At 36.0% G+C, this 16,875-nt stretch overlaps 2 protein-coding genes and 1 long non-coding RNA gene across 5 annotated transcripts; 2 read left to right on the forward strand and 1 right to left on the reverse strand.

Annotated features, from left to right (window-relative positions):
• The first annotated feature begins 1,113 nt into the window (after window positions 1–1,113).
• Window positions 1,114–12,928, forward strand: LOC104103791 (serine/threonine-protein kinase Nek2). Of its 3 annotated transcripts, none has more exons than XM_009611726.4 (15): window positions 1,114–1,444; window positions 2,501–2,646; window positions 2,848–2,914; window positions 3,314–3,379; window positions 4,675–4,721; window positions 4,848–4,893; window positions 5,026–5,106; window positions 5,204–5,246; window positions 5,329–5,378; window positions 5,455–5,536; window positions 5,674–5,723; window positions 6,819–6,892; window positions 8,224–8,275; window positions 8,925–9,344; window positions 12,001–12,928. In XM_009611726.4, the coding sequence occupies exons 2-15, from the start codon at window positions 2,561–2,563 to the stop codon at window positions 12,661–12,663; spliced, it is 1,827 nt and encodes a 608-aa protein (XP_009610021.1). In that variant the 5' UTR covers window positions 1,114–1,444; window positions 2,501–2,560; the 3' UTR covers window positions 12,664–12,928. The 3 variants fall into 3 exon arrangements, with proteins under 3 accessions (XP_009610021.1, XP_009610020.1, XP_009610022.1); XM_009611725.4 differs by having other exon boundaries at window positions 1,114–1,313; XM_009611727.4 differs by having other exon boundaries at window positions 1,114–1,279.
• On the forward strand, window positions 3,386–4,193 carry LOC117278605 (uncharacterized). The gene is made up of 2 exons (XR_004508964.1): window positions 3,386–3,544; window positions 3,656–4,193. It is a non-coding gene; the product is annotated as an uncharacterized lncRNA (long non-coding RNA).
• A 50-nt stretch (window positions 12,929–12,978) lies between the features above and the next one.
• On the reverse strand, window positions 12,979–15,057 carry LOC104103790 (protein IQ-DOMAIN 19-like). Its single transcript, XM_009611723.4, has 3 exons — window positions 14,459–15,057; window positions 13,970–14,206; window positions 12,979–13,892 (listed from the first exon to the last, which is right to left on the reverse strand). Exons 1-3 carry the CDS (start codon window positions 14,807–14,809, stop codon window positions 13,281–13,283), a joined length of 1,200 nt encoding a protein of 399 aa, XP_009610018.1. The 5' UTR covers window positions 14,810–15,057; the 3' UTR covers window positions 12,979–13,280.
• Window positions 15,058–16,875: the final 1,818 nt, after the last annotated feature.

The raw sequence follows: 16,875 nt of genomic DNA on the forward strand, positions 1-16,875 counted from the left end.
GGCCATAGTAAAATGACATGTCAATACTTTCAGACTAATGTCGGATTCAAATTCAATAGACTGTCTCGTTAATCTAACAATATTTTTGAAAAGTCGTCTTCCAATCTAGTACATATAAGAACTATCAATAAGGAAGATATAACATATACCACCTAATCTATGCAATGAACATAGTTTCAGTTCATTGTACCGTACAAAATCTAGATGAGCATTCTAAACATGAAAAAAACTAGCTGCATCCATCTTACTACAACTCTGCCTAACTTTAGTGTGCTATAATATGAGCTAAATGTCTTGCTTTTATCATTTCAAGTTGAACAACACATAAAGCTCAAACCAGCTAAAACAACACAAAAAGCAGCTGCAGAGTCGTCTTACATAGTGGTAAAAGTATAAATATAAAATTTCTTAACGAGTTAACGGTTTACCCGATACGAAAATTGAGTAATCTGCCCCCAAATTGTTAAGCCGTTAATTATAAAATCTCAATCCGTTCACCATTCATTACCTCGATAATCCGATAACACTAGCCAATAAAGCCATTGGTTCGGTTCGATTTTGAAAAGCCCTACTTAGTGATAGTGATAATAATGATAGAATTTGTTAGTAGCAGCGGTGGTGACAGTGGATTGCCACATTAATATATCATACGTAATTAATATTTAAGAAACATATGCTACTACATTATAGTATCTTTACTTATTACCATGCAAGTTTCTAAAACTAATTTGATTGCTAAATTTGTCAAAACAAGATTACGCAAAATAATGACGAGCATTCAGCTTTTACCAAATGTACATTAAATACAAGCTTTTGGGGGGTCGGTGGGGTTGTCTCCAAAGAGGGTGTCTACTCTCATTTTCATTAAGATCCCCCAAACTAATAAACTAATCCATCTTTAAACGTTAATCTCCTTTCTCTCTCTCTATGTTTGTCTTCTTCTTCACTCCCCTTTGTCTCTATACCTCTCTCCACTTTTATAATATATCTCCATCATAACTTACTACTCCTATACAATTCAATGAATAAATAATTGGGAGGGGTTTTAAAATAAAAAAAATAATAAAAAATGAATAAATAATAAATAATAAATAAATAAATAAGGAATTTCATTTCCCCATTATTCTCTTAAAAGAAAAAAAACAAAAAACAGTATGGAAGAAGAGCAAGAACACTACTACCACGACTCACTTCTTCCTCATCTACTTCTTGTACTCTACTCTTCTGAAGCTGTAAACGACGTCGTTTTCACATTTCATTGCCCTTTGCATTCTTCAATGTAGCTCGTGATCCACAAAGCTTCACGTTTTCTGGTTTATCTTTTTCAGCTTTTTCTTTTTCTTTTTTTCACTTTTTCCCTTTTTCCAACTTAAATTGAAGTGAATCTATTCAATAGTTTGACTATGACCCATTTCTTACTTGACTGACTTCAATGCCTGAAAATGTGAGTTCTGGGTACTTCAATTTGTATATTTGTAGCTCTAATTTATGCTAATTTTTAGGTCCTTTTTTTGAGCTACCCATTTTAAATCTGCTTTTGATTTTTGTTCTTTTTGAGTGTTTAGTTGTGTTTATTACATTTGTGTACTGTTAATAAGAGTAATGTGTGAGTTGTTTTGTGTTTCCTGTTTCTCTCAGTCTCTGATCTTGTTTGCTGTATTTCATATTTATGTAATTTATTTCTACATTTGTGTGATGTGTCACTGCAAGGGTTTTGGTACTTATTTGGTTTCCTTGAATGTATAACTGCTAATTTTTTTTTAATATATTGTACTAAATAGCAAGTGTGGTTTGGGCATTTTATTTGTTTCTTGAGATGATGATTGTCTTGATTGGTTATGAAATGTTTGGTTATGTGTTCTGTTTTTTGTACCCCTTATATTTCAAGAAAAAATGCAGCTCATTTCATCAGTTTGGAGCGTATGATGTATGACTGTTAGTATTTTCACAATGTTGTCAAAACACTATCTGGGGTTTGGGTATTTTCTGGTTGCTTGAGATGTTTGTTCAAATGCCTGAGAGGGCAATCGTGATTTTTTCTCCCCTTCAAATTTTAAGAAAATGCAACTTGTTGCATTAGTTTTTATAAATTGTCGCAATGTCATGGAAACAATGAGTTGTTTTTTCTTATTTCACAAAAAGGGCACTTTATTGCGTTTATTTTCCTTAAATTGGTGCAATGTCATGGAAAATTGCAGTTGTATTCTGGTATTAGAACCTTATTCTGAAGATTTTCAGCAATTTGACATGATCTCTAAGTTCTGGCAATTACAGGACTAGATCAGTGCCATTTTGGGGCGTAACACCTCTAAATAAATCTCTTTTCTGGATGTTTTGCATATGTAATAACGTGTAGCTATGTCTGTCCTAGTAGCCTTCTGGCCATTGTAGAACAAAGATTATTTTGTTGATTCTTTCTATTTTTTATTTTGATTTATTTTTGCCTAAACTTGTAGCCTTTTAGTAGTTTGTTAATGTATGTATGCTGTTTTTTATTAAGCAACGAGATTGGTGCAATTTGAAGTTTGACCTGTGAAGGGGAAGATCAGTTACGGGTCCAATGGAGCAGTATGAATTATTGGAGCAAATTGGCAAAGGGGCTTTTGGCTCTGCAGTTCTTGTGAGGCATAAGCTTGAAAAGAAGAAGTAAGAGCTAGAAAACATAGTTATTTATATAAGCCACATACATATAGTCACTTATTGCACTTATACTATGTGAAGTGTATATGAACTCTTCAATTCTGTGAGCAATTGCTACTTATCAAAAACACATGTCTGTGAACAATTGCTTTTTGGTGTTTGTTAGACAAGTATTAATTTATTCTTCATGTTCCTTCTTATTTCAAGGTATGTATTGAAAAAAATTCGTCTCGCTCGACAAACAGACAGGACTCGCCGAAATGCACACCAGGAGGTTTGTGTCTTCTGCTTAAAGCAGAGCATCTTCTCACATCGGGCCTTCCGTATCCTAGGAAACATTCAGGAAACTTTGAGTTTCTACCATATTCTAGAATTTCTACACATCTGCCTTGAAAGAGGTTCAGAAATGATATTTTGTGTTCTATTTTGGTATTCCAAGCTTTCAGTATCTAGTAAAAGGTACATATTGGAGTTTGAAGGGACAATAAGATCTTCAATAAAAAGGAAACTGCATCGCTTTTGAACCTTTCAAAGTAAAGAACTTAAATCATTTTCGCCAAATACTTCTACTGCTACTTGATGTACTTTTTCATATGTAATTTAAACCATATTATGCTTTGTAGTTGAGCTTTCTTAAAATGCCCTATTGTTTAATTTATCCTTTATTTTGTAGATGGCCCTTATTTCGAGTATGCAAAACCCATTCATTGTGGAGTACAAAGACTCATGGGTGGAGAAGGTTGCATGCTGTACTTATCTTTCAAGTCATGTTCTTTTCATTCCTTATTTGATACTTTCGGCATTTTGATAAAACATTTGATGTATGTGTTTTCTTCTTTTGGGAGAGTATGAGATTAAGCACTTCCATGTCCCTTATCCTAAATAAAGCATGCAGAAGTATAGGGTAGGTAAATCTGAAAGTGAAATTTGTTTGAAAGTTCTATAAGTAAAGAAGCCAATTATTTCTTGATAGGCAAACCCCTATACCAATAATAACTTTAGGAAATTTTTGCAGGAACTCAATTTGTTATGTGGCAAATTTTTTTGATGTCTTTGAAATGTCAGAGCAACCTTAATGGATTGTGTTTGGGCACAAGTTGTTTGTCTATAATTTGGAATACTATTAGTACACTATGATTTTGGAAAGAATAAGGGAGATAATGATGCATGTCAATTTGCGATAACAGATTCAAAACTGTCAAAGTGCTCAAGCGCATATTTAATTGCCAGTTCTTGGTCATCTTAGGGAAGGAATCAGCTACTATATGTGCATACTTTTCTATGCAGCTTTTATCCCCTACTTATCCACCTGGACTACTCCCTCGGGGTAGGGGTAAGGTCTGCGTACCCTTCCCAGACCCCACTTGTTGGATTTTACTGGGTTGTTGTTGTTATCCACCTGGATGAGCACAGAGTTTCTTAAGTGCACTCAACAAACACTCTATCGTTTTTTTGGTTTTGTTTTGATAAGTCACTCTGTATTTTCTTTTTTTACTTATTATCTTTTCTATGAATCACTTAAATTTTTTGGTACAATGTAATTGGAAGGGAAATAGAGTTTATTCTCCAGTAGGCTGTTGTTAACTTGTTATACAATTAGTGGTTAGATTTAAACCCACATTACATGAGCAGAGTGGGAATACGACTAGATAAAAGCTGTGTAGACAACTTTGAAGTAGAATCATAAGTTCTTTATGTTTGCAACTAGGCAATGTTGGGCCTCTTACAGGCTATTTGTTTGTTAGACAAGTACACCGAAGTTGCTCCTAGATGAGGTTATACCCTTTATATCTTAAGAATTAAGAAGCATACAAGTGGCTGACATTATTCTAGGAGTACTTCTACTATGATCTCTGGCAAGCTCTTGTTTTCGAACACTTTTACTCTCTTTTTCTTTACATTCCTTTGCTAGTTGGGACATTCTTGATTTTTCTTTACATGTGTTGTAGCACTACTTGACTGCTGAGGGTGTTTATTGAATGGATAAATTCAAAGCTTAAATGAGGATTTTACTTTTTGTGCCTTCTCTTGCAGGGTTGCTATGTATGCATAGTCATAGGTTACTGCGAAGGTGGTGACATGTGAGTGACTTTTCATACTTAAACTATGTAGTTTGATTCCATTTGTCTCTAATGACCTTGGAAGTAGCCCTAATAACTGCATGCCTGCTTCATTGCAGTGACCTCTATTTTCCTTCAACTTTGCAGGTCAGAGGTCATAAAAAAAACAAAGGGCATCCATTTTCCTGAAGAGGTTAACCTTCTGCTCTTTGAATCTTTTGCTCCAATGTTCAACTATAGTTAAAGAGTTATTTTCAAAAGTTGAGAAAAAAAGCTGTCATTTGTGTGTCATTCGCATCTAACCCGAGTCATGAACTGTTAATAGAAACTGTGCAAGTGGCTTGTTCAACTCTTAATGGCTCTTGACTACTTGCACATGAATCACATCCTTCATCGTGATGTTAAGGTTCGCCGCAATTGTTTTTCACTGGGCGGATTCATATTCTTATTACTTCTTAACTTTGCTGCTCTTCTAAACTTTGTGTTTGTAACATCTTTTGCAGTGTTCAAATATATTTCTAACAAGAGAGCAAGATATTCGTCTAGGTTAGTTTACTCATTTTGCATTTCAAGCTTCTTGAAAGTTCTATAATTCTAATATTTTACTGAGGGACAAGTACTACTGCAGGCGATTTTGGACTTGCCAAGATGTTGACTTCGGATGATCTTGCTTCCTCTGTAAGTAATGTTATATCCAAAAGATTTCATGTTTTTGAGTATTGTTTAAGTAAGTTATACTTGCTTAATTTCTCAGATTGTTGGAACCCCCAGTTACATGTGCCCTGAGCTTCTTGCAGACATACCTTATGGATCCAAGTCAGACATATGGTCCCTAGGTAATACAAATATACATCAAGTGGCACACATTTTAAATGCCAGCATACATTGGTGCCTGATGCGATGTTTGGTTCACATGCTTAGTTGGCACTTAATGTGAAGGTGTACTGACATTTCTTTGATTTTTTCCATCCAGGATGCTGCATATATGAAATGGCTGCGCTTAAGCCTGCATTCAAGGCATTTGTAGGTTATTGTGAACCTTGTTACTGTCTAACCTTATTACTCAAGTTATTAGCTTGTCAGCATTTTGAAATGCAGCCCATGTTTTTTAGAAGTATTTTTTTTCCATAACCCTGATGTCCGGGCCAAATTGCACACACCTTGACTAGTTCCATGGGGTACCTGCTAGCTCCCACCAGCATAGGTACCGGACAATTCTGTCCTCCAAGGCTTGGACAAATTGGAAGAAATCACCTAGTGATTTTGCTTCTGCTGGGATTTGTGAGACCTCATGGTTCTCAACCCACATCATGTGAAGATTTTAGTTATTGCAGGTTGTAGATTTTTCTTTTGCGAAAGAAACGAGAACTGTAGCTGTCACAGCTAGTCAGATGTCCATGTTGAACCACTAACAATAGTTGTGGAGAATTCTCAAGTACTTTAGATGACTGTGCATGTTCTAGGTTGGTATCATGACTCTGGAGAGATGTTAAAAAAGACTCAAATGTGTAGCAATTGATGGAAACTAAGAACATGAAGTTTAGTGGGGTCTGCTGAGCTTGATTCTTGAAAAAGGATTGAACCCTAAGATATGTAATGGGAGAAAGACACTTGTATGAAAAATTGAATAGTATTTACTAGTGCTAGTTATATATGATATTAGCTAAAGATATATTTTGTTTATGGACATTGCCTAGATTTAGCTAATGAGCCCATGGAGATTTTCCATTTTCCCACTGGAGCTCTACTGAAACTGGAAATAATCAAGTGTTCTTTATGAACAATGGCATCTGATTTTTATTCATTGTGCTGCCAATGATTTCCTCTGTTTATGAGTTTATAGGTTATTATTATCTATCTTGTTTTAAATGAGTACATAGGGTGATCATGGCCCTTGTCTTCCTTATAATACTTCAATCAATGGATGGTTGTTTTATGATTCTACTTATGATGTAGTTATTTGGTAATGTTACTTCTAGTGCTTTGAGAAACTAATCACTGTTGCTTATGTGTATCCATATATGTTCTAAGGCTTTTGCATTTTACTATTCACTTTCCTATTTCTGTCGGATATTTCTGGATGTTGAAACTTATGTCATCATGTGCATGTTGGCATAGGATATGCAAGCACTCATCAACAAAATAAACAAGTCTATTGTGGCACCTCTTCCCACAAAATACTCTGGTCCATTGTAAGTCATTCATTTGATTGAGATTTCTGTTGTCATGGAACCATGTATATATTTGTATGTATAACAGTATAAGTGCTGCCCTTTTATTTAGGACTGTGATTTCTAAAGGTGGACTTTCTAGTCCTATTGAAGGAAACCCTCTCTTTTTATTTTTTCCAAATGATTTTTTTTTTTTGGAGAACTATCTTAAGATATACATATCTATTTTAAACTTATAAACAGTCAATCAACAGATGGGAACAAAATTATTGCAAGTTAACTGGATGTGTTCAACTTCGGTTTTACTTTAGATAAGTCCAGTAGATAAGCGTTCCTTATTTAAAAGAAAGGCCAACATAAGGATCTTACAGTTAAATTACGCTAACCCACGCTTAAGGGCTTTTTAATTCCCTCTATGTCCATTGTAGCTTCCAGTCTAATACACAAAATGACATGCCTCCTTGTGTTAACTTGCATGAATGGAATTAATTTTGTCTTTATCATCAGATTCTGCGTAGGTTCTATCACCAGAACCAAAATAGATTTCTGTAAAATAAATTGAGGTGTAAAAGGCAAAAAATTTAGCAACATGAAAAAAGAAGCCAGTGAAAAAGCAGCAATCATTTTTACTGCATCTACCCTCCCCGACCTTTCTTATCCCTTGGTGGAGGACATATTTCTAAAATGATATTTCTACTTGATGCCATCTAAAGGGAAAATGTGGTGAAAGGAGATAGTGCATAAGTTGGAGGTCAGGTAGTAGGTCTTTATTATTATGATGAACTACTCAAGGTTGTTTTAGGAATCATTATGACGACATGAAGAATCTATTCTTCACTTCTTAAAGCCTCTATTTGCAATGCACTACTCTAGTTAGTAAGGAAACTGAAATCCGGAAATTGTGTCAGACACGAATTTCAAATATGTCATGTAGTTGTTTGAAAGAATACTTTCTAGGGTATTTGGCAACCAAGTTAAGTCAAAGTCAGTATGGGTTAAATGACTGATACACCTTTTGCCAAAGATCTCTCAGCTCTTATCTGACAAGGCGATTGAGTTAAGAAAAAAGTGAGTTGTAAAGTTCGTCATATTTGAGCATGATACACTCAGTAAGCTACCCAATGCCAGAGTTTACATAATCATGTTTCAGCGCAAATCTCATGCAAAAGTGTGCCATAGAATGGGAACCAAATTAAGATATTGTTGCAATATAATTTGGAGGGGATGTTTACGTGCCTCAGTAACTATGTATTGAACTCTTTTTTGGCTTTATCTATGAGAAACTCTACCCATGCATGATAATCCTTTATTTTTACCACTCTGCTTATTCACTTTTCTTATTTGCCTTCCAGCCGAGGTCTTGTCAAAAGCATGCTGCGGAAAAACCCAGAACTAAGGCCAAGCGTATGAATTTCTCTTTATCTGTATTTATATAGGTTCATTTACGTCTTAACACATTAAGCTATTGCCTTAAGATCTCCTATGAGGTTCATTAACAAATCTGAACTAGTGGCTTACATACATATGACGCGATCTGCATGAATGAATTTTTTTGGGATAGTAATCTGTATATGATGGAGTTATTTTATATAAATAAACAGAAGCTTATAAATGCTGTAGTGCTGTCTCAACATCTTTACCTAAAAGCAAATATGAGATTACTGGCATCCAGAAGATGCAAAATTACAAAAGCATATCAAGAACTAGAAATTGACTGTCAGCTCCGACACAAAAGAGACTATACTAAGGATAGTGAAATGACAAAGTCCAGGAAGTTGTCGTGGGAGTTTACAGGGGATAGGTTGTCCGAAAATATGATGTTATTGTTTGTTACATTTCTTTCTTGTGTCTCCTGCCTTCCATGCCTGTGCTTTACAGCATAATGTAAGATGCTTCCTTTTGACTTATGGTTCATCCGATAGTAGAAACATTCAATTCTTTATCTTTTGTTTTTGCTCTTTTTTATTTTTATTTTTGGTTTGTAATACTTATGGACATACTTTTATTATATATTCAAACTGACAATTTTTTTATATATTTTATAATGTGACAGGCAGCTGAACTTCTTAGAAATCCACTCCTTCAACCATATGTGATTAATACTCATCTCAAACTTAACGGCCCTAGGCGTAACAGTTTACCTGCTTCTTTGCCTGATAATGATGTAAAAAAACCCAGATTTGCAGTGTCTGAAAGCACACCTTTCCCAAAGAATAGAGAGAAGCGGGTGTCATGTGGAAATGATAGGACTCTGAACCCTAGTGTTTCTGATCATGACTATACCTTTTCAAGTCGGAGACATCCAAAAACTCCAAGCAGAGTATCTGAATTGTCTGTTGGAAGCCCTGAAAGAGGATCAACTGTCACAAAAAAAGTCACTTCAAAAGCTATGCTTGTGACCAAGAATCCAAAAGTGATCGTGCCGAAATCAGCTACCCCAAAAAGACAAGTGGAGCTAAGGAACAATGAAATGGTAAGGCTACAAGTAAAAGGTTATTCATTTTACTTGTTTTTATTCTATAAAAGATAAATGGATTTATTCTAGACAACGTCCAAGCGGTTCAGCTCATGTACATCAAAGTGTGCAAATAACAATATATTAAAACTAATAGATTCACTAGATTGTTTTCCATAGCAACAAATTCTGAAAATAGTTTCTCACTAATCTTCAACAGTGTCAACTTATATGTGAAAAAAGAAGATGGTATCCTAAAATCTGACTTAATAGTGCTATTTTCAATTTGGATCTTTAACCTACCTTATAAAAGAAGCTATTTTCATTTGAATCTTGATTAACCCGTTGGAATACCCAAACCAGGAATATATTTCGCCAAATTAAATTAGATATTTTGTGTTAGCCTATGTTTTATTAGGACTCGGCCAAAAACTAACAAAACCATAGATATGACAAAAGAAAATATGAGGGTAACTAAAATGGTACTCCCTCCGTTCACTTTTACTTGGTACGTTTTGACTTTTCACGCCCCTTAAGAAACAATGATTGACATTATAATTTTACCACAATAACCCTATTAATTGATACTCAATAATTGAACCCAAATTCCCAAATAACTTCTGAAGAAAAAAAATACTCCAAAGAACAAGAGAATAAAAGACGACTTTAGTGGACTTTTGTGTTTAACGAAGGGGGATAATGAAGAGTTCTCTGTGAGTTCCAATATTGAGCATTGGAAAGCTACAATTGACCATTATTTATTCAAGAAATGTTGGTTAATGAATTAAGGGTAAAACAGGAAAAAAATTTGTCTCTCTTGATATGCATAAAGTGACAAGTAAAAATGAAAATCTATTTTTAGTATACCTGCCAAGTAAAAGTGAACGGAGGGAGTATTTGCTTATTTGGCAAGGGAGTAAAATATGAGGGCAACTAAAATCAAGACGTGAAAATCCTTCATTTCAGCATGTTTTCGATTCCTCCACTCATGTATGAAAATGAGATGGTATTGGGACTGTGACTTTATTTATGTACATGTGGTATTTGTTTCATTAGACTTTAGCTAGTTAATTGGTGATCACTTCTCTTTACTGGTTGACTTAACAAAAAGGAATTACAGAATATCAAACAACATAGGTTAAAGAGTGTACATTTTCCATGAAGAATATGTGTCACTCCCATCTTTTCTTTCCCCTTCCCTTACTTGAATCAAAGATAATTGAAGATTCTCTAATTTGTGTCTGCAGTGAAACTGCTTCTGTTTATGATTTTAGATTTAAGCTGTGGATTATGGACAACTGGACTTGATATCTGCATTTTAAACGTTGAACTTTTCAGGGTATAATTATTTACATTCTGCCTGCTCATTTCTGGTGTGAATGGCAAGATTAGCTTGTTTCAAAATGCGTCCTTCAACTCCTTTAATATCATATAGTTTTCTTAAAAAATAAAAAAATTATCTTAGTAGTATAATATCTTTCAAGATTTTAGTTACTTTGGTCTTGACTCAATATTTATTTTATCCACCTTGACAGTTAGCTAAATCTGAACTTTTTTGTCTTTTCTGGTGTGTAAGTAGATATGCATTTATATGGGCATAAAGGGGATACTGACCTTGTAAAAATATGTTTTGTCAAAATAAATCGAGTAGAAAACAGAATAGTAGCAACTCCATAGTTTTATCATACGATTGGTTAGAACTATACCCATCTCATTCTTGAAAATTTTGCCCGTGCTACAACAATTAGTACGTGCTGTTTATAATTGTGAAGGATTCTCCAAATCTTCTGTATTACTCTTGCTGTCCTAATTTGTATGACACTTTCTATTGTAGGATATCCAAATGGTTTGACGTGAATTCATAATAATATTCAAATGTCAAGAATTTAAATCATTTTATTATTCAAATTTAAACTTAGATGAGATGCTTTCTCAGTGAAATTATTATTCCAACTACAAATTTAATATTCTTTTCCACCATTATTATTGTGATAAAATAGTGGGTTTAAAATCTTAAATTGTGTATCAAATCAAACTGTGTCACACGAGGTGGAGGCAATATGAGTTTAGGTTTTTTCTCTAGGTAAATATGTCGTTTTGTTAAGCAACCAATATAACGTTTCAGATAAGCGTAGTGCCACCAAAACCAATAAATTTCTGGTTGTTGACCTTGTAGGATTTCTCTTTGCTTTGTTGTTAAACTTTCATTTTTCCTCTTGGTAATTATAAAATGTGTTTGCAAAAAATATTTAAAATAATCAGAAGTTTTTGATTTGCCTTGCTAGCATTGCAAAAGATCATATGATTTTGTGTTTTCTTATCACTAAATTTGTGATGGATTACTCGTCTTGCATAATATTTTAGTCCTGTATCTATTTGGATTCTTAGACTATGTAAAGCGTTGAAGCGGTAGATAAACATGCTTGTCTCCATCTGCATTCAGGCCCAGCTGGGCGAAAGTAGAAGAGAAGAGAGAGAGGGAGAGCGCACGAAAAGAAAAGAAGAAGAAGATAACATGTAGTTGCTCTTGTGTGTGTGTTCTGAAAATCATGGATATAAGCTTGTGCGCTTTAAGTTGTAATATGACTTAATATGCAATTTTAGCCTGCTTAACCACATTTCCCTTGGTGATCTGTTCCCTGTACCTGTTGTTTGACTACTCTATGCTTGACAGGCTTCACGAACCTTGGTGAAGAGATCTGTTTCTACAATTCGTAGGGCATCCTTGCCGTTGACAAACAAGGCAGCAGTTCAAGAAATACCTCGAAGGCCGAGTCTCAGTTTCCTTGACTGTATCAAGTCTCCTGATGTTTCTGTCAATGCCCCTCGAATTGACAAGATGCTTGAGTTTCCATTAGCCTCATATGAAGATCCTTTCCATCCTACACGCCGAACATCATCAAACTCTGCGCAAGGTTCCTCTGGCTCACCACAAGCTGAGTATTCAGTTATGAAAGACAAATGTACCATACAGATTCCTGACAGTAAATTTGATAGACTGAGTTCAAATGATGCTTGGCGGGGGTTTGAAGGCCCCATGGTGCATGCGGATAGAGAGGATATAACTGATTCTTCTGATCAAAATGCCACTGCTGGTGCATCTAGCCGAACCTCATCTGACACAAGACGCCGCCGTTTTAACATGTCATCTTATAAACAACGGGCCGAAGCCCTGGAGGGACTACTTGAGTTCAGTGCTAGACTCTTGCAAGAAGATAGATTTGATGAACTTGGTGTCTTATTGAAGCCATTTGGACCTGAAAAAGTTTCTCCTAGGGAAACAGCTATTTGGTTGGCCAAGAGCATCAAAGAAAATGCTTCTAAACAAGAAGATTAGTTCTAATGAACATTCAATGTGTATAAAGTAGTCTTTGCTGTAATATTTTCTGTAGGTGCCCAAATTTTGCTGCATAGAGGCATAGTCATAAACTGATACGGTAATTCATAGCTAGGATCTCCTATTACCCTTACCCCTTGCACATTTAGCAAATTCATGCAGGACTGAGAGGATAGTATGGATGAGAGAACAGGTCTTTGAATCCACTAGAAATATTACTGCTTCTGGATGGGAAGTCCCATTGTTAGCATCTATTTTCGCCCAACTAGAGAGTGCTTGCTTTGTTTCTTGTCTCTTTTATTTTTGACTGCATTTACTCAACTTGAGAAACCAATCTCAACTTCAGTTTTCATCAGAAGTTGGGCGTCTATCCCAATTTTGGGGTGACATTTGCAGTATTCCTTATGCGCTTGGATGCTCTAATAACAGAGATATTTTAAGAAAAATGGAGTTTAAATAGACAGGATGGAACCAGTATATGCTCAAAGGAGGCTGATGTAAATGGAAGTGATGAGACTTGGATATTTAGAGTGAGCGACAAGTAGCTACAGATCTCTTGCACTAGCCATTCTTACCTCGTACACAGGAGAGATCTTCCACAGGTGAAATGAAAGACATTACGCTGGGGAATCAACCTTGACATGCTTGGAGGACTTTGCTGGTTTGTAGAGCTTGAGTAACCAGGTTTCATGGCTTTCTGGGCCATTGTGTCTCCTGCTGTGGGTAGGTGTTTCTTCCCTGCTAGAATCAGGCATTCCTGTTATCCCATCCATTGATGGTATGCGCTTGCTTTTTCTTTTAATGCTCCAATTGGGTCGTTGCCTCGGTTCACTCTGTGATCTAGCTTTTGCTCTTGAGGATTCTGTATTGGACATGTATGTTGGTGCAAAAGGAGCACTAGAAAATATGGAGTTTGGATTTTCTGATTGTGCGACGGAAAATGGGGTATTGGATGATATGGTTGTTGAAACATTAGAGCTATGTTCAGAACCTTTTTCTGCCATCTTGAAGGAGAAATCCTCTATATGACTGTCATAACTTACTGTGCTCATATCACTCAGTGTAGTGGGGCTTCGACATATCTGAAGTACATGATAGTCCCTCCTTGATACTGAAAGGCGATGAGATTCAGAGGTGTTCACTCTGTTTTCCATTCTCGCAGATTCATTCTTTATGCTATTTTTCTTCTGGACTCTCCCTTTCTCTTGAATGCTAACATCCATCTTTTCCTGCCATTTAAAGTATTTATCATTTCCATTTTATTGTACACTCAAAATTATGCAGAGGAAAAAAAAAGGAGACCTACAATACTGCAGGATCTGGTAAGCTGACTGTTTTCATATGATACTTTCTGGCTCTTTCTTGATTTGGGGGTATGTGCTTCTTCAGCCATCTGAACTCTTTGAACACGAGCCCTTAGTTGAATGACCATCAGAGAGTGCATACGTTTGACCATTGCTGCTGTCTCTTTCCTTACTAGGTGACCCCTTACCAGTGCCTGTAATCTAACTAGGCTTCTTAGCGCTCGCAATGCTTTCCTTGCCTACATAAACATCATTTATGCTTTCAAGCCATCTTTCACCTTTTAGCATTTAACATTGTTTATTTCATTAATGAGCACAATCTCATTCCACATAGTTTAGCTGTGCATGTTCGTTGGCCTTAAGGTGGGAACAAAGTCCTTCCCATGATGAGTAACTTGGGAAGTACAAAATTTGAGGATCGACTGAAACCAAGCATGGGTGAACCTAGATTGGAAAATAAACAAGAATAGACTCAGAGTTTGAATGGTTACCAAATATGAGCGGAAAACTGCTTGGATTTTGGTGGCAGCTGTATTCTTAACACGTCTGATAATATAGGTTTTTGGTTCTATAGCTCCTTTTGCTGTTAGGCTTGCTTTGTCTCCTTGTGTATTTAGTTTGTGAATGAAAGTCAAGTCAAAAGACCTATTACTCTTATGGTTATTTCTCTCCATGCTTGATGATTTCTTGAAACTCCATCTCCTTTTCACTTTTGGAGTTGATGGGCAACTTGCAGTTGGGGTTCCCATACTTTCTATTGATTTCTCTTCTTTCTTTTCCCTTTCCTCCTTTTTCCCCAATGTCATCAGAAAGTTTCTGATCCATTTGCTTGCCTTCCCCATTTCTGGTATACCTTTTAATCTCTTTCACTCAATAGTGTATAAGTATTTTCACAAGAACTTTTCTTGAATTATTTGGGTGAATGTTCCACAATATTTGTTTCATTTCTATGTGGTGGAGTATTGATATACTGAGGTCAAGGCCTGCACTCTCCACAATATTCAAATGGTTTTGGTGGTGCAACTCTTTATTAGTCATTTTCACAGTATTTGGTTTGCCAAAGGCCTGCAACGAGTCCTCTTTGTCTTGCCATTTGCAACTGAGTTGAGAGAGACTTGAACAACAGAGTTGCTTTTTAATAGTATTGGAGATTTCTCAATTAACCACTTCTATTGTTTTTAGTTCCTCGAAGACACCCGAGTATAGTCTTTTGTTATTAAGGAACCTCTCTCATATCAAAAGCATCACATTTGGCCCAACGTCTTGCTTCTTCACTAGTCATGATTTCAAAAGTTAATTTGACTTGGATTTGCATATAAAATAAATATGCCCTAGGCTTTGATTCAGCGGTAAAGGTAGTACGACAGGGGATGTCACAATTTGATATTTATGTAGAGGAATGTGCTCATTATATGCCGTATTTCAAAGCTGTGACCAGTTTCGGGTGATTTTTACAAATGTACAACATTTCGGTGCCACTTTTATTTTTTTGACCCCGTTTACCTGATGGGTAGAACTTCAAGTTTACCCCTCGCTTATTCCATGGGTAACACTTTTGACCTTAGAGGTTTGCTCATGAGATAAGCGGGGGTCAATAAATCAAGACCATCCATTTTCAAGGTCATGGGTGTAATATCCTGGTTAATTTCTCGGTTATAAAAAATATAAAATATCTAAACTTTTCTTTGAGATAATGTTCGTAGTGGTTGAAAAGCAGGTGTTTCACCATGGAACATTGTATACGGTCAAATCCGAATTTGTCCTCTGTGTAAATTGGTCGAGATTGGAACATGATAAACCGAGGGTCGTCATTGTAACATCGGGATAAGAAGCAAAGTCAGGTTATTGAGCTCAAGGTTCAGGGACCCATCAAGATCGAGCTCGAATCAATATCGAGCTGTGATATGAAGTAGTATTATCGAGCTCAAAAGCCAGGGCTCAAGAGCCAGAGACAGATCGGTACCGAGCCCAGTCAGTATCGAGCTCGAATCAATGTCGAGCTCGAGATCCAGAGATTGACCGATACCAGGATCGACCAAGATCGAGCTTAGGGACAAAGAGCCGTTGCAACCGCACTTAGGGAGAGAATCTCGGCGGAAATTAAGAAAAAACTAATTAATTAATCTATCATGGGATCTCCACTATGTATTTTTAATAATATCCAAAGTAGGTTCTTCCACTATATAAAGAAGTGGCTATTATTTCTGTGAAAGGAGGGATTAACATCTAGAGAAGAAACATTGATACATTCACAAGATTATTACATTGATATAGTTGAGATCCTTTTTTGAGCTAGGACATTGATTCATCTTTGCTTGTTTATAAATCATTCTCTATTCAATTTGGTTTGTATTTCATTCCTTTATACAGTCAATATTCGATATATTTCTACTTACTTTTTTGTTTTGTACCAAGCTATACCATGTATCCTTAGAACTATGTATAAATTCAACTCTATTCATTTTTTCGGGTAAACAGTTTGGCGCCCACCGTGGGGTTAAGGATAATAGTGATTATTTGGTACGAATCTCTGTGAAACACACTATTTTATACTTGCTCTTGGAAGTATCTTTGATTTCAGGCTGAAAACGACGAATTCACAATTAATGGCCCTACCTATCGACAACGAAGCTGACCTTCAAGATGAGAACAACAAGTTAACACCCGGGGGTGAAAGGCCACTTGTCGATCCCGTTGGAGCTCAGATCGAAGAGCCAATAGATGTTAATTCACATGTGGCCATCGAGGCAAACCAATGTTCCGACCCTGAAAATAGCATTCATAGTGGAACTCGATCCGCAGCTCGAAATACCCAAAACACTGAGGAAAACGAAATCAGCTTGCGTATGATTTTTGAAATGTTGTAAGCTCAACAAGTCGCAATAGCCCAGTTGCAGAGCCAAACCCA

The sequence above is a fragment of the Nicotiana tomentosiformis genome, chromosome 1 (assembly GCF_000390325.3).
Source record: "Nicotiana tomentosiformis chromosome 1, ASM39032v3, whole genome shotgun sequence".
In the NCBI taxonomy this organism is placed as follows: domain Eukaryota; kingdom Viridiplantae; phylum Streptophyta; class Magnoliopsida; order Solanales; family Solanaceae; genus Nicotiana; species Nicotiana tomentosiformis.